The following is a 25,723-nucleotide window of genomic DNA, read 5'->3' as shown; positions in this document are numbered from 1 at the left end:
ATGATGTTAGGATTTTTAAACACATTTACCTTTTTACCTTTTAAATTCCTTCCTCTTCTTTCCTGACAATTTAAATCAATGTTCAAGTAAAAAAAAAAATTTTATTGTAAAGAATAATAAATACATTTTAATTTAATTCTTCATTTTAGCTTCTGTTTTTTCGACAAAGAGTATTTGTGAAATATTTCTTCAAACTTATGATTAAAATTCTAAAATATTATTCTGGCAAATCTAGAAAATCTGTACAATCAAATTTAAATCTTATTTCAAAGTCTTTTGAATTTCTTTTCAAATTTTTGTTCTGGAAAATCTAGAAGAAATAATGATTAGTCTTTGTTAGAAATATAGCTTGGTCCAATTTGTTATATATTCTAACAAAGTGCAGATTGGATTTTAACCTATTTAAAACATGTCATCAAAATTGTGAAATTAATCTTAATCAGGAAAAATGACTAATGATGTTCCATATATTCTTTTTTTTATTTTTTCAAAAAGATTCGAATTAGCTAGTTATTCTCTTCATTTTTTTGGTTGAATTTTGAATTTCAAAGAGTCGAAATTGCAGATAAACTATGTAACTAAATTAAATGTTCATTTGTTTCGTGTTTTCTCCTCTTTTAAACCGTTCAATTAAGCGTTTATTTCATCATTTATTCTCTACAAAAAAACATCCGTAAAAAGGAAAAAAAACGTACGACGGAATGACAGACAGAAATACCCTTTTTTTTTTTTTAAATATATAGATTTGTTTAATAAAGGTAAATTGAGCAAATTGGTTATTTCTGGCAATTTATTGAAGTGTGTATCAAACTGGTAGCCCTTGGCATTAATCAGTACCCAAGAAGTAGCTCTTGGTTTTAAAAAGGTTGCTGACCCCTGATGTACGGTACGGAGTAAAATAAATGACCTAGTGTGTGAAGGTGAGTGTGAATGTTGTCTATCTGTGTTGGCCCTGTGATCAGGTGGCGACTTGTCCAGGGTGTACTCCGCCTTCCGCCCGAATGCAGCTGGGATAGGCTCCAGCACCACGCATGACCCCGAAAGGGACAAGCAGTAGAAAATGGCTGTCCATAGTCCCTGATCCTTTCATGCCTAAGAAGCTGCTGCTCAGGCAGACCGAGGACACAAGGGGCGCTTGATGCCACCTCCGGGGCGTCCCAGATGTTCCGTCTTGTTTAATTTAGAGGCAGTGCTATACAAATATACCTCTTCTTTTATTTTTCTTTGCATGGTTGAGCAAAACAAGTCCTGGGGATATCATCCCATCACTCATTCACAACGTATCCTGATATCATCCATCTTTTCATGTTGGAACTGAATGCAAGGTGTATAATTCCCAGATATGTCGCCTCACCTCGGATGTCGTGGAATCAGAATATTTTTAATCTTAAAGAGCTCATTTATTTTTTTGTGCACAGCTCACTGACTGGGAACCTCCTCTTTTCCACCAGTAGGTGGCAGTGTGATACCTAAAAGCACATCTTAGTCACAGCAGCTGATGGAGGAGACAACTTGAAATCACATCCATAGCACTTATTTGAAGCCAATGGTAATATGTATGAAGTCATTATTATCTCACAGTGCTAAAAAAAAAACTACACTATAGTTTTTTTTATCAAGGTATTTAAAAAAAACATTTATAAATTTAAAAGGCTCAATCCAAATGTTATTTATTCACTGAGCACTGACATTAAATGAGCATAAATGTCTTAAATTGTCAGTAAAATAGTTTATTTTGAACATGCATACAATTCACAAATGTATAGTTTGTCCAAAAAAGAGTAGAAAGAAGCAAAATGTATTTACTTTTTTCGCTTTTTAGCAATTTTATAACACGTTTGTGCACCGCACGAGTTCAATCTGTAACACAAACAAATAGTAGAAAAAATGTTTCGTTGTGATTCACATAATGAAATGAATATATAATAGATGCCAGGTCGGCTCATTTTTCTCAATCAAAATTCATCTTCATTTTTTTTTAGAGCACAACCTTTTAAATTCAATGTTTTTAACAATTCATTTAATTTAAAAAAACAACCTAATATTTAGTTACAATATTAAATATGCTGACTTATTTACATGTTTTAAAGAATGCATGACATATTTCTTTCGAATGCTTATCCATGTTGTAACATTGACAGTAAATGTTCTTAAATACTCCACAAGACAGGAAATGATAAATTGATCTCAGACTTTTTTTTTTCTCTCTCTCGCCCGTAGTCAATTGAAGTCAAACTGCTCACGCACACACATTACCAACATCCGAATTCCACTTTGCATCCCCCCCCCCCCCCCTCCTGCATCCCCAGTCTTAACGCTCTCGACATTTTTGCAAATGCCGTTTATTTGGCTCTCTAACTGAGAGCGTGAAAGCCTCGTTAGCTCATACAGCAGATGTGCAAACTACAACTTTTAAATCTTGGCCCAAAGCAATTAAAAGCTTGTTATTTCTGAGTCTGTTGCCGCAGCAATCTGTAAACAATGAATTATTGTGTATTGTTTAGGCTTTGGAACTCGCGTGGACTCGTGTCCGCATGCGAAAACATTAGAAAAACATACAAAAACTGTCGCTGTTTATTTTGCTGGTGTGTGGAAAAAAAAAAATCTGCTCCATTCACCGCCTACTTTCAGAATTAGACATTTATTTCGAAGGAGGAGAGTGGGGGGGAAAATCAATTAGTGCTAAATTTATTCATGGATTTCTGCGATCAATGCGTCCAGTGTGAGGGGCTCGCTGGGACCCGGTTCATCCCAGTTAATGTGTTTGAAGGAGGAATTACCATTGATGTTGTTTTCTCTTCCTCGCAGGTCAAAGGGCAGCGTGGAGCTGTCACCGCCAAGCCCGCCCGCTACACACGGCGTGTAGGAACCTCGCTCCGCTCCTTACCTACAGGGCACCTGGACGGCGGCGTGAAGTAAATACAATAAGGTCAGTCGCCGGTGTGTCGACGTGGAGTTTAATTGCCAAACCAATCAGAGACAGCCGAGAGTACTTTGTAGGGCGAGGAACACTATTTGGCAGTCAAAATCACATCATGGAATAAAAGAAAACAAATATGATAGTGATCATATTTGAAAAAACACATTTGACTCAAAAGACAAAAAAGGTCAGCTTTCCAAAAACTCCTGTAAAAATACATGTTTATATTTTTTTCCATGTTATGTGAGTGAATGGAAGTGTTTTAACCCTCTAAATGTGTAAATAGTTTATGAATATGTATGTTTTTATACCTAAGGTGTGTGTGTGTGTATATATATGTATATATTTTTATATACCGTATTTTTCGGACTATAAGTCACAGTTTTTTTCATAGTTTGGCCTGAGGTGCGACTTATACTCAGCAGCGACTTATGTGTGAAATTATTAACACATTACCGTAAAATATCAAATATTATTATTTAGCTCATTCAATTAAGAGACTAGACGTATAAGATTTCATGGGATTTATGGATTAGGAGTGAGAGATAGTTTGGTAAAGGTATAGCATGTTCTATATGTTATAGTTATTTGAATGACTCTTACCATAATATGTTAGGTTAACATAGCAGTTGCTTATTTATGCCTCATATAACCTACACTTATTCAGCTGTTGTTCACTATTCTTTATTTATTTTAAAATTGCCTTTCAAATGTCTATTCTTGGTGTTGGGTTTTATCAAATAAATTTCCCCAAAAAATGCGACTTATACTCCAGTTTTTTTCCTTCTTTATTATGCATTTTCGATTTTCGGCAGGTTCGACTTATACTCCGAAAAATGTATGTATATATATATATATATATATATATATATATATATATATTATATATATATATATATATATATATATATATATATATATGTGTGTATATATATCACTTTTTTTTTACATAAGCACCATTTATCTAACATCAATAGAGACACACATTTCTCATTATAGTAGCATGCATTAATGGGGAAAAAAATAGTGCCATCTGTTGGACAATTGTAACAAATAATAATAAAACAACCTATAATTTGTTTAATTTTTTTTGTATACACACAAGATCGATATAGACACTAATCATTATAGTAGCGAGGCAGCCTTGCAGAAAAAGTGAGACATTATGATGCATGCTTTGATGGGTTAAAATTAGTGCCATCTGATAGACAATTATCCATCCATCCATCTATTTTCTAACAAATACTAATAAAACAATCATTTTTGTTTTTATCTAACATCAATATGGATGCATGCACGTATCATTTTACGAACACGGCAGCCTTGCGGAAATGTGAAACATTTTGATGCATGCTTTGCTGGGTGTAAAGTTTGCATTTGGTGGACAATTACAAAAAAATATATACATATATTTGTATATATATTTACATACACTGTTATCTGATATCAATAGGGACACACACTTATCATTTTAGTACCAAGGCAGACTTGCTGAAAAATTGACATATTTCGATGCATGCTTTGATAGGATAAAGTCTTGCATTTGGTGGACAATTATAAAAAAATTAAGTACAATTTTATTTATTTATATATATATATATTATATATAATTTGCATACACTTATCTAATATCAATAGAGACATGCACTTATAATTTTAGTAGCAAGGCAGCCTTGCAGAAATAGTGACATTTTGATGCATGCTTTAATGGGGAAAAACGTGATTTTGATGGACAATTATGAAAAATATATAGCAATGCATAATTAAAAAAAAAAATGTATACATACACACTGTTATCTAACATCAACATGGACACACACATTTTAGTAGCAAGGCAGACTTTCAGAAAAAGTGAGTGATTTTAATGCATGCTTTGATGGGAAAAAATTAGTGCCATCTGGTGGACAATTATAAAATACAATAATAAAACAATGTATATATTTTTATTATGACACACACACATACTTATATCTAACATCAGTAGAGACACACACTTAGCATTTAGTAGCAAAGCAGCCTGGCAGAAAATGTAAGGCATGGTTTAATATTGAAAAAGAAGTGCACTTGGTGGACAATTAAAACAATTGTATTTATTTTTTACATGCACACCATTATCTAACATCAGCAAAACTCCGCACTTATTTTAGTAGTAAAGCAGTCGTGCAGAAAAAGCATTTTGATGCATGCTTTGATGGGGAAAAAGTACTGGCATCTGGTAGACAATTAATTACACAAAGTGAAAATGGAACGTTTTCACTGACTTTTTTCCAGACACATTTAAAGAACAGACACGACCATTATAGATTGTCCTCTGCCACTTTCTGTATATTTTCACACACGGACAAAATGTTGAAAAAATAAGCGGATTGGCACAAAGCAAAATATCCCCAGGATCGTTTAAGCGTTAAGTGAAAAAGTCTTCACACTTTTCCCCCCGGCTTTCGTTTAGAATTTCAGCGAGCCAAAGCTCGGCTGCTCTGATAGGTTAAGAAAATGAAGGATACTCATCCCTGTCTTTTTTTTTATTTTAATTGGCTGCACCCGGTGCAGTTTTAATTCGCATGACCTTCCGTGACCCCTCGCACGCCGCTTGCAAAAAAAACACAAAAAAAAAACGCACCGGCCTCTGAAATCATTCTTCAAGGCTATTCTTTTTCCGTATTGATTCTGAACAATTCTCTCACACGGAGCGATATTTCAGGTCAATCAGACATATTTGGGCATTTGCAAATGATTGGATTTAAATCCCCACCACCACCACCATCGGGGGCCCCCCCCCCCAACCCCCCCCCCCCCCCCTCACCTCACCGCCCTCCTGCATCCCGAGGCTCTGAAACTGCACTTTTGGCCTCGCAGCGTTCTCGGCGGAGCTTGACATTTTGATCCGCAACAGAGACTAAATGATAACGGTTTCCTTGTAAATACTGTTGCCTGCAGGGGAGGGTTTAAAATAGACCATTTTTAAAACATTTTTTTTTTTTTGCCCCCGCTCACACACTGGTTTATATGCACAGCTCATCTAAATGTGGACGGCCCAAAGCACGTGGAATATTCTCTCCTTGCATTGAGTGCCACAGAGCAAAGGAGAAACCTGATAATTACTGCAAATTATTGTTTGGAATCGAGCAAATCCTCCACTTTTGCAGGATTGAATGATGCAATTACGGCGGTTTTCGCTTGAGGCGTCACTCACTGTGCACCGTGCACCTTTACACCTTTACATTTCTCTCCCCATGTTGTCTTCTGCTTTTTTCTACCTGCATTTTGGCTGCGCTGAGTCCAAAAAGGTGAGCATTGCCAGGGGAAATATTCATTTTTTACTACAACTTCCATTTCCTTAAATTTGTCTAAAATGGTACAAAAAATGACACATTTGTACCTCGTCACAAAAAATGCCGACCTTCTTTGTTAAGCATTGAATTTGAACTTCTGACCTCCTATTTTTAATCTGTATGTCCGTCCACCAGAGGGCGCTAACTTTTCCCATTCTAAGCATGCACAAGAAATGTTGTCACGCCTATGGATCATGTTGTGTTTTGGTCATGTTCGGTTTTGTTTTTTGGACACTCAGTTCCTGTTTTGCACTTCCTGGTTTGTTTTGTTACCGTGACTACTCATTAGTTTTCACCTGTCACGCACCTGTCTCACGTTTTGGCTCTCCCTCACCTGTTTTCACTGATCATGTCACTGCTATTTAAGCCATTCTGTTTCTGTTCTTCGTCCTGGCAACATCACCTCCTTCTCACCGTCTACCACCTTATATGCCTTCCATGCCACTTGTCTTTTTCCAAGTAAGTTTTTTGTTATTCATGCCATTGTGCAAGTGTTTTGTTTCGTGTTTATAGTTATAGCCTCTGTGCTAGTCTTTTGTTTCATAGCCCATTTTTTGTACTTCCGCCCTCGTGAGCGCTTTTTGTTTATTCCTTTTATAAGTAAAATAAATATGTACCTTCCTTTACGCCGTTTCCACTCCATTCGCTTCGCACCTCGGGAAAATGACCGAAGTTTGACAAATGTACTATTTTAATTATTTTACTCATACCATTTAATGTGCTTACAATACTGCTAATTGGGTTTTATTTTCCAATTTTTAAAAAAACAAACTTGCTTTTAAAGGGGTTTAAATCACATATAAATTGTATTTCATATATATTTTTAGGCAGAATAATTTTTTAGAAGATGGTAACAATTAGGGCTGTTAAATTTAATGAGTTGATGCATGTGAGACAATTATTAATCACATTTCATATACATTTCTTTAACTTTGATAATACCCTGACAAATTTCTATGCAAACAAATTAAGTATATTTCGTATAACATTTTTAAAATGTTAGTTTATGACATTCTGACAATCAATTTGTCACAATATAGTCTCATTAATCATGATTTATTACAAATCAAAAGTGTGATTTAATCTGATTGAAATAAGTAGTCATTTGACAGCAGTATTAATAATAGTTTATTTCCTTTGCAGTTCACCAGGAATAAGCACGGTTCATCATGTCCGAAAAGAAGTAGGAAGAAGCAGATCTTTTTTTTTTAATCCTTCTTTGTGTTTGAGCAGTGACTGAGAGTCTTTTCCCTTCCTGTGTTCCACAAGCCACAGGTTCCCTTTTTGTAATAAAGGAAGAAAATAATACAAATGTATGGTAGGAAAGTTAATGCATTTTGAAGTAAAAAAAATAATACAACAATTAAGAGGTAAAAATACGGTAATTAAATAATCAGAAATACATACGATAATTGAATAATTCCTACATCGATAATGATAAGGATGGACTTGTTTAAAGTGAAAACAGAATACATTAAATGATGTTATTACTGCTGTTTTTGGCACTTTGTGTCATTAGGGTGAAAATATGTGGGATTTTCTGAGGGTTAAACTGAATAATTTGACATATTTTTCTGTTTCTGCTCATGTATGAAAGAAGTGGCTGAGTGTGTTTGAAGTGTCTGTGATCCGGGCTCATTAGTGCTCCGTTATTTGGATTCCAAACGTATTGTCTCGCCCTGCTTGTATTCGCATGTTTCCACATCTAAGACTCAACAACCGGCACTTCGCTATTTTTAATTATAAATGGAGGGAGAAATCGATGCCATTTTTTTTTCTTTTGTTTTCCCGCATCTGTGAGAAAATACTCTCTTATTCTGTCTGGAGTAGAAGAACGAGGGTGGTGAAAGTCGTGTAGTCCTCCAGTAAATAGACTGACATTTCTGTCTTTAATTGAGCTGCAGTTGTTGTCATTGTGTCATTCCCAGTGGGGCTGCAAGATAAATAAATGCATCATTCATAACACTTGCAAGTAGGATAATGTTGCCTTCCCACATCGCTGATAGTGTTTAGCATTCAGAGCGGCCCGGCGCCGGGGAAGCATCGCTTCATGTCACATCCTTATCAAAAGACTGTTTTGTTCCTTCTTATTTGGCGCCCGGGCCTGTGATCTGTCACATGTGCGCCCTCCGCCCCTTTCTACGTGAGATCAATTGTGTTTGTGCTCTTTTGGAACGTGTATCAAGGAGTCCCCGCAGTCAATGCCTCCACTTATCAAGTCATTTACAGCGCGGGAGAGTCTGCGGGAATCGAGCGAAGAGGCGCGGCGCGCAGGCGACTGAGGATGCTGGGTGGAGGTGGGGGGATGCTGGGTGGAGGTGGGGGGATGCTGGGTGGAGGTGGGGGGATGCTGGGTGGAGGTGGGGGGGTGCTGGGTGGAGGTGGGGGGATGCTGGGTGGAGGTGGGGGGATGCTGGGTGGAGGTGGGGGGGTGCTGGGTGGAGGTGGGGGGATGCTGGGTGGAGGTGGGGGGATGCTGGGTGGAGGTGGGGGGATGCTGGGTGGAGGTGGGGGGGTGCTGGGTGGAGGTGGGGGGATGCCGGGTGGAGGTGGGGGCTCGGCAGGCGTAGGCGGAGATGGCGGTGGTAGAGAGGAGGGGCTTGTAGGTAAATCACCCCACTTACACAATCCTACCTTCAAGTGGAGAGCAAATATATGCAGGCAGAGCCTTTTAAGAGGCGGCTTTAAACAGAACCAGACCTGTTGATGCCCTGCTTTCCAAACATAGCTTTTATTGAGCGTGTGGCACGCTGAAAAACTGATTTTCAGGAACATGTTCGGTGGTCAGACTGTTTTCTCTCTCCATGTTGGAAATGCAAAACAACCCGTTTCAGTTTTCTGGCACCTCTCACATTTTGGGTGGTGCCGCTTTGGGAGGAGGCAGATGTTTAATTTGGGTCTTCAGCTGAAGGTGACACTAAAAGTCATCTTAAAGGCCTACTGAAATGAGATGTCCTTATTTAAACGGGGATAGCAGGTCCAGTGAGGGTTGGACTCCGCCAAGGCTGTCCTTTGTCACCGATTCTGTTCATAACTTTTATGGACAGAATTTCTATGCGCAGTCAAGGCCTTGAGGGGTTCTGGTTTGGTGACCGCAGGATTAGGTCTCTGCTTTTTGCAGATGATGTGGTCCTGATGGCTTCATCTGACCGGGATCTTCAGCTCTCACTGGATCGGTTCGCAGCCGAGTGTGAAGCGACCGGAATGAGAATCAGCACCTCCAAGTCCGAGTCCATGGTTCTCGCCCGGAAAAGGGTGGAGTGCCATCTCCGGGTTGGGGAGGAGACCCTGCCCCAAGTGGAGGAGTTCAAGTACCTAAGAGTCTTGTTCACGAGTGAGGGAAGAGTGGATGGTGAGATCGACAGGCGGATCGGTGCGGCGTCTTCAGTAATGCGGATGTTGTACCGATCCGTTGTGGTGAAGAAGGAGCTGAGCCGGAAGGCAAAGCTCTCAATTTACCGGTCGATCTACATTCCCATCCTCACCTATGGTCATGAGCTTTGGGTCATGACCGAAAGGATAAGATCACGGGTAGAAGCGGCCCAAATGAGTTTGGGTCTCTCCCTTAGAGATAGGGTGAGAAGCTCTGCCATCCGGGAGGAACTCAAAGTAAAGCCGCTGCTCCTCCACATGGAGAGGAGCCAGATGAGGTGGTTCGGGCATCTGGTCAGGATGCCACCCGAACGCCTCCCTAGGGAGGTGTTTAGGGCACGTCCAACCGGTAGGAGGCCACGGGGAAGACCCAGGACACGTTGGGAAGACTATGTCTCCCGGCTGGCCTGGGAACGCCTCGGGATCCCCGGTAAGAGCTAGACGATGGATGGATGGATGGATAGCAGGTCCATTCTGTGTCATACTTGATCATTTCACGATATTGCCATATTTTTGCTGAAAGGATTTAGTAGAGAACATCCACGATAAAGTTCGCAACTTTTGGTCGCTAATAAAAAAGCCCTGCCTTTACTGGAAGTATGTGCGCGTGACGTCACAAGTTGTAGAGCTCCACACATATTCACATTGTTTATAATGGGAGCCACCAGCAGCAAGAGCAATTCGGACCGAGAAGGCGACAATTTCCCCATTAATTTGAGCAAGGATGAAAGATTTGTGAATTAAGATATTGATAGTGAAGGACTGGAAAAGAAAAGAAAAAAAGCGACAGCTCCGGGCGGCGGCAGTGTGAGCGTTTCAGATGTAATTAGACACATTTACTAGGATAATAATTGAAATTCCCTTATCTGCTTATTATTTTAATAGTGTTTTAGTGAGATTGTAAAGATTGTAAAGAATACCTCGAGGTCTGATGGCTGCGGTGAACACGCCGTGTCTCAGATAGAGGCCGAGGAGCCAAGCTCACAGCTGCCTTTTTTGACAGCTGTTGCAGGACGATGAACAATCCAATGATGTCTCCGGTAAGATATATATATCACAATTTTCCCATCCAAAAACATGCTGGTTGACCGCTCTGCTTCACAACAAACAAACACCGGCTGTGTCTCGGTGCTAAAGACAGCTGCAATCCACCAACAGCATTCTTCTTTATAGTCTCCATTATTGAATGAACAAATTGCTAAATATTCAGCAACACAGATGTCCAGAATACTGTGTAATTATGCGATTAAAGCAGACGACTTTTAGCCGCTAGTGGTGCAGCGCTAATTCCTGACAATCCGTGACGTCACAAATACGCGTCATCGTTCCGCGACGTTTTCAACAAGAAACTCGCGAGAAATTTAAAATTACAGTTAGTAAACTAAAGCGGGCGTATTGTCATGTGTTGCAATGTTAATATTTCATCATTGATATATAAACTATCAGACTGTGTGGTCGCTAGTAGTGGCTTTCAGTAGGACTTTAAACTGCTTCTACTGAGGTAGCATCTCTAACTGTTACCGGGAAGGCATTCCGGGGTACTGGAGCCCGAATAGAAAACGCTCCTTAGCCGGCAGACTTTTAGATTAAGATAATACTTAGATGGGAAATACTAACCGTTTAAAGTGTATTACACAAACCATTGACAAAGTGATCACTGCAAACTCCTGCATTCTTCAAATCTGCTCCCTTAGACTGGAGTGAGACCTGCACTATTTTCTCGTCGTTGTTTTGTAACATCTTGCCTTCTTCCACCCTTGTTAAAGGGGAACATTATCACAATTTCAAAAGGGTTAAAAACAATAAAAATCAGTTCCCAGTGGCTTGTTGTATTTTTTGAAGTTTTTTTCAAAATTTTACCGGTCCCCGAATAGCCCTAAAAAAAAGCTTTAAAGTGCTTGATTTTCGCTATTTGTGATACGATTATCCATTTCCCTGTGACGTCACACAGTGCTGCCAATGTAAACAAACAAGATATAGCGACATTAGCTCGGATTCAGACTCGGATTTCAGCGGTTTAAGCGATTCAACATATTACGCATGTATTGAAACAGATGGAGTATGAAAATATTGAAGAAGAAACTGAAGCTATTGAGCGAATAGCTATTGACGCTATTCATAGCCATAGCATGGCCGAATAGCTGCGTTAGCATCGCCGGTAAAATGTGCGGACCAAACGATCAGGACTTTCGCATCTTATGACACTGGAGCAACTTAAATCCTTCGATTGGTAAGTGTTTGTTTCGCATTAAATGTGGGTGGAAGGAAACGTGATATAGTTGCAAATGCATCTGCAGGTTATCCATACATCTCTGTGCCATGTCTGCTTTAGCACCGCTGGTAAATAGCATGTTAGCGTCGATTAGCGTTGCATGTTAGCATCGATTAGCTGGCAGTCACGCCGCAACCAAATATGTCTGATTAGCACATAAGTCAACATCAACGAAACTCACCTTTGTGGTTTAGTTGACTTTATCGTTGCAAATGCATCTGCAGGTTATCCATACATCTCTGTGCCATGTCTGCTTTAGCACCGCCGGTAAATAGCATGTTAGCATCGATTAGCGTAGCATGTTAGCATCGAGTAGCTGGCAGTCAACAGCAACAAAACTCACCTTTGTGATTTAGTTGACTTTATCGTTGCAAATGCATCTGCAGGTTATCCATACATCTCTGTGCCATGTCTGTCATCGCCGGTAAAATGTGGAGACACTCTGGTACATTCAATGGGGGTCTGGCGGCAGACACTTTGGCATCTTGGGGCCAGTGGTGCAACTTGAATCCCTCCCTGTTAGTGATGTTACACCCTCCGACAACACACCATCTAGGCATGATGTCTCCAAGGTTACAAAAAATAGTCAAAAAAAACGGAAAATAACAGAGCTGAGACCCGGTGTTTGTAATGTGTAGAAAATGAAAATGGTGGGTGTGTTACCTCGGCGACGTCACATTCTGACGTCATCACCACATGAGCGATAAACAGAAAGGCGTTTAATTCGCCAAAATTCACCCATTTAGAGTTCGGAAATCGGTTAAAAAAATATATATGGTCTTTTTTCTGCACCATCAAGGTATATATTGACGCTTACATAGGTCTGCTGATAATGTTCCTGTCGGATCCGGCTTCCGGATCACACATCTAGTATGTTTTGTCCCCTTTTTGTATTTTCCGATTATGTTTTGGACTCTATCGATCCCGTTTCATAGCGCACTTCCTTGTTTACATTCGTCCCCATGACTACCTAATTTGCTCCTCCTGCACGGCTCGTTCACACACCGGTTTGTAATTATGTTTTCTGTATTTAAGCCCTTCTGCTACCTAAGTTCAGCCTCGCCAGTTTGTTTGCACCTGCAACCGTTACGTGAGTAGTCTCTGTTTATTTTGCTGCTTGCTAAATGTAGCTTGCCTCCGCGCGCTCGGCTCGCGCTTTATGGACTTTGAACTCTGTCTTCTGTTTGTATTAGCATTTAGTTTTCTGTGCTCAGGCACGTCTTTAATTTGCTCTTTGTACAAGTGTTCTTTTGAAACTTCACATTAAAAGCTCTCCATACCTTCATTCTTGCCTGCTGTGATCCTGCACATCGAGAGGCGACACCCCCCGTGCATCCACGATGCCGCGAACACGTAACAGTTCCCCTTCAATAACCATTCGAGGAACTCCGAAAAAACATTTATCCTTTTCACGATTTGAATGATGCGTACAGTTGAAAACAACACAATCATAGGGCATTTTCTCTCAGAGCTTTAATTAATTAATTGATTCTTTGGTGTACCACTAATTAGAGCCCCGTGTATTACTACCAAATTTGACATTGTTAACTTTGACAGGCCGACTGTAGTTTGAATACAAAGTCACAGTAAGTAATGTTGTGATACGCAAGTGATCTTGCCAAATAGTGGCCCGGGATGCACATGGCAGCATGTTTATTTAAGGTCCTCATGAACATGGATTGTTTTGACACCGTACTGTCACAGGCCATTTGTTTTTACAAGGAAGTCCAAACATCATCAGCGTGGGGTGGCTGTCTGCCTCGACCGCTCAGGTTGAGACGGAGGACAGAGACTGACTCAGGGCTGAGGGGATGGAAATGTTCACAGAAGCAAAAAGAACGCTCGCTCGCTTGCTTTATTAATCCTCCACACTTAACTGCCGGGGCCGTGTGAGCGTGGGGGGATTAATTCCCATGCATCTCACTATGATATTGACCTCCTAACGAGCCAAGTTGAAGTCATAAATCCATAGTTATTCTGAGGAGGAGGAGGGTGGGGAGCTCACCTTCCTCCCCGTGCAGCTAAGGTGAGAGGCAGGTCAAATACAAGGCTGGGATTTTTCTGGTTTGAACCCAACTATAAACAGGGAGGAGTTTGTGTGGATATATTTTAATTGGCGTGTGTTTGTATGTCGTGACAGAAGGTGCCCCCAAAACTGTCAGAACTTTTTCATGCCGGGTTCATTTGCGCTATGCTTGTTGCCTCCGTTGGCTGTCAGTGTTCATGCCCGGACATTGTTGAGCCTGCTGCTGTGTTTTTTTATCCCCTCCGCCTCTTCTTTTCCTTACCTCTGAAGCCATAGTGGAGCTTTGCAACAAGATCAGTGACAGGTTCTCAAAAAAATCAGGCGGGCCATGAATATGCAAGATAAACAGTCGAGAAAGGGGGGGTTGAACCTGCTTGATGTTGCCTGAAAGTGAAAATAAGCAATTTTGCCATCTTGAGGCGGCATCGTTGACACATTTGAGCTGGAAGATCTCTTCCATTTTTATTCAGCAGAACATAGGCATTTTTGGAGAAGAAATGAAATAATTTTTCGGTTTAGTATCGCGACACGCTAAAAACAAGAGACACATTCTGCGTGATAAAAAGAAATCAAAAGTAGATCTTTTTGACATCTTCGCGCATTTCTTTCTACAGTAATTGCCGGAGTTTTGCACCACTAACGCATCTCGATTGATCGGGACAAGAACCTCCTCGTTGCTCCAAACGTGCATCTCGACCTCGCCTGTTTAATTGAAATCAAGCTAACGTGCGCCTTTGATGTTGAAATGATTCTGCTGCATCTCACGGAAGCAAGTTAGATTCCTTCAACCCTCACGACTAAATAGAATGACACATTCTACGCTTAGGAACAAACAACCCATAATAAATGACGAGTGATATTGCTGAGTTATGTCAATTTATACGTTTCTTTCTTTGTTCAAGATTTATACACCAACACTTAAAAAGTTTAACACAAAGTCTGATTAAATCAGATTTTTAGCTGTCGTACAATTTGTAGTAATAAGTTAATAACTGTAGAACAGTACCAATGACTTCCAGAATGAATCCATACCCAGCCCATCCATCCATCCATCTTCTTCCGCTTATCCGAGGTCGGGTCGCGGGGGCAGCAGCCTAAGCAGGGAAGCCCAGACTTCCCTCTCCCCAGCCACTTGGTCCAGCTCTTCCCGGGGGATCCCGAGGCGTTCCCAGGCCAGCCGGGAGACATAGTCTTCCCAATGTGTCCTGGGTCTTCCCCGTGGCCTCCTACCGGTTGGACGTGCCCTAAACACCTCCCTAGGGAGGCGTTCGGGTGGCATCCTGACCAGATGCCCGAACCACCTCATCTGGCTCCTCTCCATGTGGAGGAGCAGCGGCTTTACTTTGAGTTCCTCCCGGATGGCAGAGCTTCTCACCCTATCTCTAAGGGAGAGACCCAAACTCATTTGGGCCGCTTGTACCCGTGATCTTATCCTTTCGGTCATGACCCAAAGCTCATGACCATAGGTGAGGATGGGAACGTAGATCGACTGGTAAATTGAGAGCTTTGCCTTCCGGCTCAGCTCCTTCTTCACCACAACGGATCGATACAGCGTCCGCATTACTGAAGACGCCGCACCGATCCGCCTGTCGATCTCACGATCCACTCTTCCCTCACTCGTGAACAAGACTCCTAGGTACTTGAACTCCTCCACTTGGGGCAGGGTCTCCTCCCCAACCCGGAGATGGCACTCCACCCTTTTCCGGGCGAGAACCATGGACTCGGACTTGGAGGTGCTGATTCTCATCCCGGTCGCTTCACACTCGGCTGCGAACCGATCCAGTGAGAGCTGAATGTATCCATCACCAGCCAATGGTGTTAAAATAATAGCTGAACGGTGGACATTTATCCATAAAAATATGGAAAAGCTGCTCATGGTGTACTTCAGACCACGCAGTCTGATAGTTTATATATCAATGATGAAATATTAACATTGCAACACATGACAATACGGCCGCTTTAGTTTACTAACTGTAATTTAGTAAACTAAAAAGGCCGTATTGATGATCCGTATGATGACGTGTATATGTGACGTTATTGGTTGTAGAGGAAATATTAGCTCAGCACCACACACGGCTAAAAGTCGTCTCTTTTCATCGCATAATTACACAGTAATTTGGACATCTGTGTCGCTGAATCTTTTGCAATTTGTTCAATTAATGATGGAGACGTCAAAGAAGAATGCTGTTGGTGGAAAGTGGTGTATTGCAGCTGCCTTTAGCAACCGAAACACAGCCGGTGTTTTTTGTTTGTTTGTTGTGAAGCTTTAACACAGAGCGGTCATGCGGACATGTTTCCCTACGTCAACCAGCATGTTTTTGGATGGGAAAATTGTGATATATATCTTAGCGGAGACATCAGTGGATTATGCGTCCTCCTGCAGTAGCTGTAAAAAAGGCAGCTGTGAGCTTGGCTTCTCTCAGAGACACTGGCGTGTTCACCGCAGCCATCCAACTTTGAGGTATGTCTTTACAATCTCACTAAAACACTATTAAGACAATAAGGAGATGAGGGATCTTCCAAAATTATCCTAGTAAATGTGTCTAATTACATCTGAAATGCTCACACTGCTGCCGCCCGGAGGCGTCGCCTTTTTTTTTTTTTTTCTGTGCTTCACTCTAACTTTCCTCATCCACGAATCTTTCATCCTCGCTCAAATTAATGGGGAAATTTGCGCTTTCTCGGTCCGAATTGCTCTTGCTGCTGGTGGCTCACATTATAAACAATGTTCAGATGTGAAGAGCCCTCACACCGGTGACATCACGCGCACATCATCTGCTACTTCCGGTACAGGCAAGGCTTTTTTATTAGCGACCAAAAGTTGCGAACTTTATCGTGGATGTTCTCTACTAAATCCTTTCAGCCAAAATATGGCAATATGGCGAAATGATGAAGTATGACACAAAGAATGGAGCTGCTATCCCCGTTTAAATAAGAACATCTCATTTCAGTAGGCCTTTAATGGAGAAGGAACAGAAGCCGCTCTCTAAGGTAAATGCTGTTCACTCATCTTTCATTTATCTTCCATGTAGGATTAATATTAACACATCAAATATGTATCATAGTTAAAGCATAAACACACCTTTTATAACTTTCTAAATAATGTTTACATTATTAGAGCTTTCTAAGCATCAAATAACACCGATATAGTCACTGTTACTCATTTCACCAAACATACTGTATTTTATGTATTATAAAGCACAATTGTATATAAGCTGCACCCACCAAATTGAAGTAGAAAAAAATATTTTTTGATATATTAACCATACTCATTTCACATGTGAAATCGGTTATTTACACAGAACAATTTTGTAAATGTTTATTTACATACTTCTTTTTCTCCCTAATGGTGCCTGGCACACGGTAGTAAAACGGCTGACCAAACAAAACAGAAGTCATCATGTACCCACTAGCTGTGGAAGCTAGCTCTCCAATCAGCTAAACAGACTCAATAAGTCCATGGTGACATTTTGGTGATTTTATAAAACTGACACAATACACGTTTTTGAGGTACAAGCTGTGTCACAGACCCAAATAAACGTGTATCCCAGGGTAACACTTTAGTTAATTTTACCCAATCTGGACTTTTCTACAAACCCCGTTTCCGTATGAGTTGGGAAATGGTGTTAGATGTAAATATAAACAGAATACAATGATTTGCAAATCCTTTTCAAGCCATATTCAGTTGAATATGCTACAAAGACAACATATTTCATGTTCAAACTGATAAACTTTTGTTGTTGTTGCAAATAATCATTAACTTTAGAATTTGATGCCAGCAACACATGACAAAGAAGTTGGGGAAGGTGGCAATAAATACTGCTAAAGTTGAGGAATGCTCATCAAAAACTTATATGGAACATCCAACAGGTGTGCAGGCTAATTGGGAACAGGTGGGTGCCATGATTGGCTATAAAAACAGCTTCCCAAAAAATGTTCAGTCTTTCACAAGAAAGGATGGGGCGAGGTACACCCCTTTGTCCACAACTGTGTGAGCAAATAGTCAAACAGTTTAAGAACAACATTTCTCAACGAGCTATTGCAAGGAATTTAGGTATTTTACCATCTACATCTATCCATCCATTTTCTACCGCTTATTCCCTTTTGGGGTCACGGGGGGCGCTGGCACCTATCTCAGCCACAATCGGGCGGAAGGCGGAGTACACCCATCTACGATCCGTAAAATCATCAAAAAGTTCAGAGAATCTGCAGAAATCACTCCACGTAAGAGATGATATTACGGTCTGTTGATCCCTCAGGCGGTACTGCATCAAAAAGCGACATCAGTGTGTAAAGGATATCACCACATGGGCTCAGGAACACTTCATAAAACCACTGTCAGTAACTACATTTGGTCGCTACATCTGTAAGTGCAAGTTAAAACTCTACTATGCAAAGCCAAACCCATTTATTATAATAATAATAATAATGGATTAGATTTATATCGCGCTTTTCTATTGTTAGATACTCAAAGCGCTCACAGAGAGGTGGGAAGCCATCATTCATTCACACGGTGGTGGTAAGCTACAGCTGTAGCCACAGCTGCCCTGGGGTAGACTGACGGAAGCGTGGCTGCCAGTTTGCGCCTACGGCCCCTCCGACCACCACCAATCATTCATTCATCATTCATTCACCAGTGTGAGCGGCACCGGGGGCAAAGGGTGAAGTGTCCTGCCCAAGGACACAACGGCAGCGATTTCGATGTCAATAGATGGGAAGCGAACCTGCCATCATCAGGTTTCTGGCACGGCTGCTCTACCCACTACGCCATGCCGCCCCTTATTTATCAACAACATCCAGAAACGCCGCCGGCTTGGCTGGGCCCGAGATCATCTAAGATGGACTGATGCAAAGTGGAAAAGTGTTCTGTGGTCTGACGAGTCCACATTTCAAATTATATTTGGAAAGAGAGGACGTGGTGTCCTCCGGAACAAAGAGGAAAATAACCATTCGGATTGTTATAGGCGCAAAGTTGAAAAGCCAGCATGTGTGATGGTATGGGGGTGTATTAGTGCCCAAGGCATGGGTAACTTACACATGTGTGATGGTATGGGGGTGTATTAGTGCCCAAGGCATGGGTAACTTACACATGTGTGATGGTATGGGGGTGTATTAGTGCCCAAGACATGGGTAACTTACACATGTGTGATGGTATGGGGGTGTATTAGTGCCCAAGGCATGGGTAACTTACACATGTGTGATGGTATGGGGGTGTATTAGTGCCCAAGGCATGGGTAACTTACACATGTGTGATGGTATGGGGGTGTATTAGTGCCCAAGGCATGGGTAACTTACACATGTGTGATGGTATGGGGGTGTATTAGTGCCCAAGGCATGGGTAACTTACACATGTGTGATGGTATGGGGGTGTATTAGTGCCCAAGACATGGGTAACTTACACATGTGTGATGGTATGGGGGTGTATTAGTGCCCAAGGCATGGGTAACTTACACATGTGTGATGGTATGGGGGTGTATTAGTGAACAAGGCATGGGTAACTTACACATGTGTGATGGTATGGGGGTGTATTAGTGCCCAAGACATGGGTAACTTACACATGTGTGATGGTATGGGGGTGTATTAGTGAACAAGGCATGGGTAACTTACACATGTGTGATGGTATGGGGGTGTATTAGTGCCCAAGACATGGGTAACTTACACATGTGTGATGGTATGGGGGTGTATTAGTGAACAAGACATGGGTAACTTACACATGTGTGATGGTATGGGGGTGTATTAGTGCCCAAGGCATGGGTAACTTACACATGTGTGATGGTATGGGGGTGTATTAGTGAACAAGACATGACTAACTTACACATGTGTGATGGTATGGGGGTGTATTAGTGCCCAAGACATGGGTAACTTACACATGTGTGATGGTATGGGGGTGTATTAGTGAACAAGACATGGGTAACTTACACATGTGTGATGGTATGGGGGTGTATTAGTGCCCAAGGCATGGGTAACTTACACATGTGTGATGGTATGGGGGTGTATTAGTGCCCAAGACATGGGTAACTTACACATGTGTGATGGTATGGGGGTGTATTAGTGAACAAGACATGGGTAACTTACACATGTGTGATGGTATGGGGGTGTATTAGTGCCCAAGACATGGGTAACTTACACATGTGTGATGGTATGGGGGTGTATTAGTGCCCAAGACATGGGTAACTTACACATGTGTGATGGTATGGGGGTGTATTAGTGACCAAGACATGGGTAACTTACACATGTGTGATGGTATGGGGGTGTATTAGTGAACAAGACATGGGTAACTTACACATGTGTGATGGTATGGGGGTGTATTAGTGCCCAAGGCATGGGTAACTTACACATGTGTGATGGTATGGGGGTGTATTAGTGAACAAGACATGGGTAACTTACACATGTGTGATGGTATGGGGGTGTATTAGTGCCCAAGACATGGGTAACTTACACATGTGTGATGGTATGGGTGTGTATTAGTGAACAAGGCATGGGTAACTTACACATGTGTGATGGTATGGGGGTGTATTAGTGAACAAGACATGGGTAACTTACACATGTGTGATGGTATGGGGGTGTATTAGTGAACAAGACATGGGTAACTTACACATGTGTGATGGTATGGGGGTGTATTAGTGCCCAAGACATGACTAACTTACACATGTGTGATGGTATGGGGGTGTATTAGTGCCCAAGACATGGGTAACTTACACATGTGTGATGGTATGGGGGTGCATTAGTGCCCAAGGCATGGGTAACTTACACATGTGTGATGGTATGGGGGTGTATTAGTGAACAAGGCATGGGTAACTTACACATGTGTGATGGTATGGGGGTGTATTAGTGCCCAAGACATGACTAACTTACACATGTGTGATGGTATGGGGGTGTATTAGTGCCCAAGACATGGGTAACTTACACATGTGTGATGGTATGGGGGTGCATTAGTGCCCAAGGCATGGGTAACTTACACATGTGTGATGGTATGGGGGTGTATTAGTGAACAAGGCATGGGTAACTTACACATGTGTGATGGTATGGGGGTGTATTAGTGCCCAAGACATGGGTAACTTACACATGTGTGATGGTATGGGGGTGTATTAGTGAACAAGGCATGGGTAACTTACACATGTGTGATGGTATGGGGGTGTATTAGTGCCCAAGACATGGGTAACTTACACATGTGTGATGGTATGGGGGTGTATTAGTGAACAAGACATGGGTAACTTACACATGTGTGATGGTATGGGGGTGTATTAGTGCCCAAGGCATGGGTAACTTACACATGTGTGATGGTATGGGGGTGTATTAGTGAACAAGACATGACTAACTTACACATGTGTGATGGTATGGGGGTGTATTAGTGCCCAAGACATGGGTAACTTACACATGTGTGATGGTATGGGGGTGTATTAGTGAACAAGACATGGGTAACTTACACATGTGTGATGGTATGGGGGTGTATTAGTGAACAAGACATGGGTAACTTACACATGTGTGATGGTATGGGGGTGTATTAGTGCCCAAGGCATGGGTAACTTACACATGTGTGATGGTATGGGGGTGTATTAGTGCCCAAGACATGGGTAACTTACACATGTGTGATGGTATGGGGGTGTATTAGTGAACAAGACATGGGTAACTTACACATGTGTGATGGTATGGGGGTGTATTAGTGCCCAAGACATGGGTAACTTACACATGTGTGATGGTATGGGGGTGTATTAGTGCCCAAGACATGGGTAACTTACACATGTGTGATGGTATGGGGGTGTATTAGTGACCAAGACATGGGTAACTTACACATGTGTGATGGTATGGGGGTGTATTAGTGAACAAGACATGGGTAACTTACACATGTGTGATGGTATGGGGGTGTATTAGTGCCCAAGGCATGGGTAACTTACACATGTGTGATGGTATGGGGGTGTATTAGTGAACAAGACATGGGTAACTTACACATGTGTGATGGTATGGGGGTGTATTAGTGCCCAAGACATGGGTAACTTACACATGTGTGATGGTATGGGTGTGTATTAGTGAACAAGGCATGGGTAACTTACACATGTGTGATGGTATGGGGGTGTATTAGTGAACAAGACATGGGTAACTTACACATGTGTGATGGTATGGGGGTGTATTAGTGAACAAGACATGGGTAACTTACACATGTGTGATGGTATGGGGGTGTATTAGTGCCCAAGACATGACTAACTTACACATGTGTGATGGTATGGGGGTGTATTAGTGCCCAAGACATGGGTAACTTACACATGTGTGATGGTATGGGGGTGCATTAGTGCCCAAGGCATGGGTAACTTACACATGTGTGATGGTATGGGGGTCTTTTAGTGCCCAAGAGATGACTAACTTACACATGTGAGATGGTATGGGGGTGTATTAGTGCCCAAGACATGGGTAACTTACACATGTGTGATGGTATGGGGGTGTATTAGTGAACAAGACATGGGTAACTTACACATGTGTGATGGTATGGGGGTGTATTAGTGAACAAGACATGGGTAACTTACACATGTGTGATGGTATGGGGGTGTATTAGTGCCCAAGGCATGGGTAACTTACACATGTGTGATGGTATGGGGGTGTATTAGTGCCCAAGGCATGGGTAACTTACACATGTGTGATGGTATGGGGGTGTATTAGTGCCCAAGACATGGGTAACTTACACATGTGTGATGGTATGGGGGTGTATTAGTGCCCAAGGCATGGGTAACTTACACATGTGTGATGGTATGGGGGTGTATTAGTGCCCAAGGCATGGGTAACTTACACATGTGTGATGGTATGGGGGTGTATTAGTGCCCAAGGCATGGGTAACTTACACATGTGTGATGGTATGGGGGTGTATTAGTGCCCAAGGCATGGGTAACTTACACATGTGTGATGGTATGGGGGTGTATTAGTGCCCAAGACATGGGTAACTTACACATGTGTGATGGTATGGGGGTGTATTAGTGCCCAAGGCATGGGTAACTTACACATGTGTGATGGTATGGGGGTGTATTAGTGAACAAGGCATGGGTAACTTACACATGTGTGATGGTATGGGGGTGTATTAGTGCCCAAGACATGGGTAACTTACACATGTGTGATGGTATGGGGGTGTATTAGTGAACAAGGCATGGGTAACTTACACATGTGTGATGGTATGGGGGTGTATTAGTGCCCAAGACATGGGTAACTTACACATGTGTGATGGTATGGGGGTGTATTAGTGAACAAGACATGGGTAACTTACACATGTGTGATGGTATGGGGGTGTATTAGTGCCCAAGGCATGGGTAACTTACACATGTGTGATGGTATGGGGGTGTATTAGTGAACAAGACATGACTAACTTACACATGTGTGATGGTATGGGGGTGTATTAGTGCCCAAGACATGGGTAACTTACACATGTGTGATGGTATGGGGGTGTATTAGTGAACAAGACATGGGTAACTTACACATGTGTGATGGTATGGGGGTGTATTAGTGCCCAAGGCATGGGTAACTTACACATGTGTGATGGTATGGGGGTGTATTAGTGCCCAAGACATGGGTAACTTACACATGTGTGATGGTATGGGGGTGTATTAGTGAACAAGACATGGGTAACTTACACATGTGTGATGGTATGGGGGTGTATTAGTGCCCAAGACATGGGTAACTTACACATGTGTGATGGTATGGGGGTGTATTAGTGCCCAAGACATGGGTAACTTACACATGTGTGATGGTATGGGGGTGTATTAGTGACCAAGACATGGGTAACTTACACATGTGTGATGGTATGGGGGTGTATTAGTGAACAAGACATGGGTAACTTACACATGTGTGATGGTATGGGGGTGTATTAGTGCCCAAGGCATGGGTAACTTACACATGTGTGATGGTATGGGGGTGTATTAGTGAACAAGACATGGGTAACTTACACATGTGTGATGGTATGGGGGTGTATTAGTGCCCAAGACATGGGTAACTTACACATGTGTGATGGTATGGGTGTGTATTAGTGAACAAGGCATGGGTAACTTACACATGTGTGATGGTATGGGGGTGTATTAGTGAACAAGACATGGGTAACTTACACATGTGTGATGGTATGGGGGTGTATTAGTGAACAAGACATGGGTAACTTACACATGTGTGATGGTATGGGGGTGTATTAGTGCCCAAGACATGACTAACTTACACATGTGTGATGGTATGGGGGTGTATTAGTGCCCAAGACATGGGTAACTTACACATGTGTGATGGTATGGGGGTGCATTAGTGCCCAAGGCATGGGTAACTTACACATGTGTGATGGTATGGGGGTGTATTAGTGAACAAGGCATGGGTAACTTACACATGTGTGATGGTATGGGGGTGTATTAGTGCCCAAGACATGACTAACTTACACATGTGTGATGGTATGGGGGTGTATTAGTGCCCAAGACATGGGTAACTTACACATGTGTGATGGTATGGGGGTGCATTAGTGCCCAAGGCATGGGTAACTTACACATGTGTGATGGTATGGGGGTGTATTAGTGAACAAGGCATGGGTAACTTACACATGTGTGATGGTATGGGGGTGTATTAGTGCCCAAGACATGGGTAACTTACACATGTGTGATGGTATGGGGGTGTATTAGTGAACAAGGCATGGGTAACTTACACATGTGTGATGGTATGGGGGTGTATTAGTGCCCAAGACATGGGTAACTTACACATGTGTGATGGTATGGGGGTGTATTAGTGAACAAGACATGGGTAACTTACACATGTGTGATGGTATGGGGGTGTATTAGTGCCCAAGGCATGGGTAACTTACACATGTGTGATGGTATGGGGGTGTATTAGTGAACAAGACATGACTAACTTACACATGTGTGATGGTATGGGGGTGTATTAGTGCCCAAGACATGGGTAACTTACACATGTGTGATGGTATGGGGGTGTATTAGTGAACAAGACATGGGTAACTTACACATGTGTGATGGTATGGGGGTGTATTAGTGAACAAGACATGGGTAACTTACACATGTGTGATGGTATGGGGGTGTATTAGTGCCCAAGGCATGGGTAACTTACACATGTGTGATGGTATGGGGGTGTATTAGTGCCCAAGACATGGGTAACTTACACATGTGTGATGGTATGGGGGTGTATTAGTGAACAAGACATGGGTAACTTACACATGTGTGATGGTATGGGGGTGTATTAGTGCCCAAGACATGGGTAACTTACACATGTGTGATGGTATGGGGGTGTATTAGTGCCCAAGACATGGGTAACTTACACATGTGTGATGGTATGGGGGTGTATTAGTGACCAAGACATGGGTAACTTACACATGTGTGATGGTATGGGGGTGTATTAGTGAACAAGACATGGGTAACTTACACATGTGTGATGGTATGGGGGTGTATTAGTGCCCAAGGCATGGGTAACTTACACATGTGTGATGGTATGGGGGTGTATTAGTGAACAAGACATGGGTAACTTACACATGTGTGATGGTATGGGGGTGTATTAGTGCCCAAGACATGGGTAACTTACACATGTGTGATGGTATGGGTGTGTATTAGTGAACAAGACATGGGTAACTTACACATGTGTGATGGTATGGGGGTGTATTAGTGAACAAGACATGGGTAACTTACACATGTGTGATGGTATGGGGGTGTATTAGTGAACAAGACATGGGTAACTTACACATGTGTGATGGTATGGGGGTGTATTAGTGAACAAGACATGGGTAACTTACACATGTGTGATGGTATGGGGGTGTATTAGTGCCCAAGACATGACTAACTTACACATGT

At 42.1% G+C, this 25,723-nt stretch overlaps 2 protein-coding genes across 4 annotated transcripts in view; both read right to left on the bottom strand.

Annotated features, from left to right (window-relative positions):
- psip1a (PC4 and SFRS1 interacting protein 1a) overlaps positions 1–25,723 on the bottom strand; it is a 594,174-nt gene that overhangs the window by 181,846 nt on the left and 386,605 nt on the right. The window lies entirely within an intron of this gene.
- LOC133539243 (PC4 and SFRS1-interacting protein-like) overlaps positions 8,476–25,723 on the bottom strand; it is a 70,262-nt gene continuing 53,014 nt past the window's right edge. Inside the window, exon 16 of the mRNA XM_061881416.1 lies at positions 8,476–8,963. Within this exon, the coding sequence (XP_061737400.1) occupies positions 8,476–8,963 (488 nt within the window). The remainder of the gene's footprint in view (positions 8,964–25,723) is intronic.

This window comes from Nerophis ophidion, linkage group LG20 (genome assembly GCF_033978795.1).
Source record: "Nerophis ophidion isolate RoL-2023_Sa linkage group LG20, RoL_Noph_v1.0, whole genome shotgun sequence".
Taxonomy (NCBI): Eukaryota; Metazoa; Chordata; class Actinopteri; order Syngnathiformes; family Syngnathidae; genus Nerophis; species Nerophis ophidion.
The sequence above is the reverse complement of the archived record's forward strand: the minus strand, read 5'-3'. Positions and strand labels throughout refer to the sequence as shown.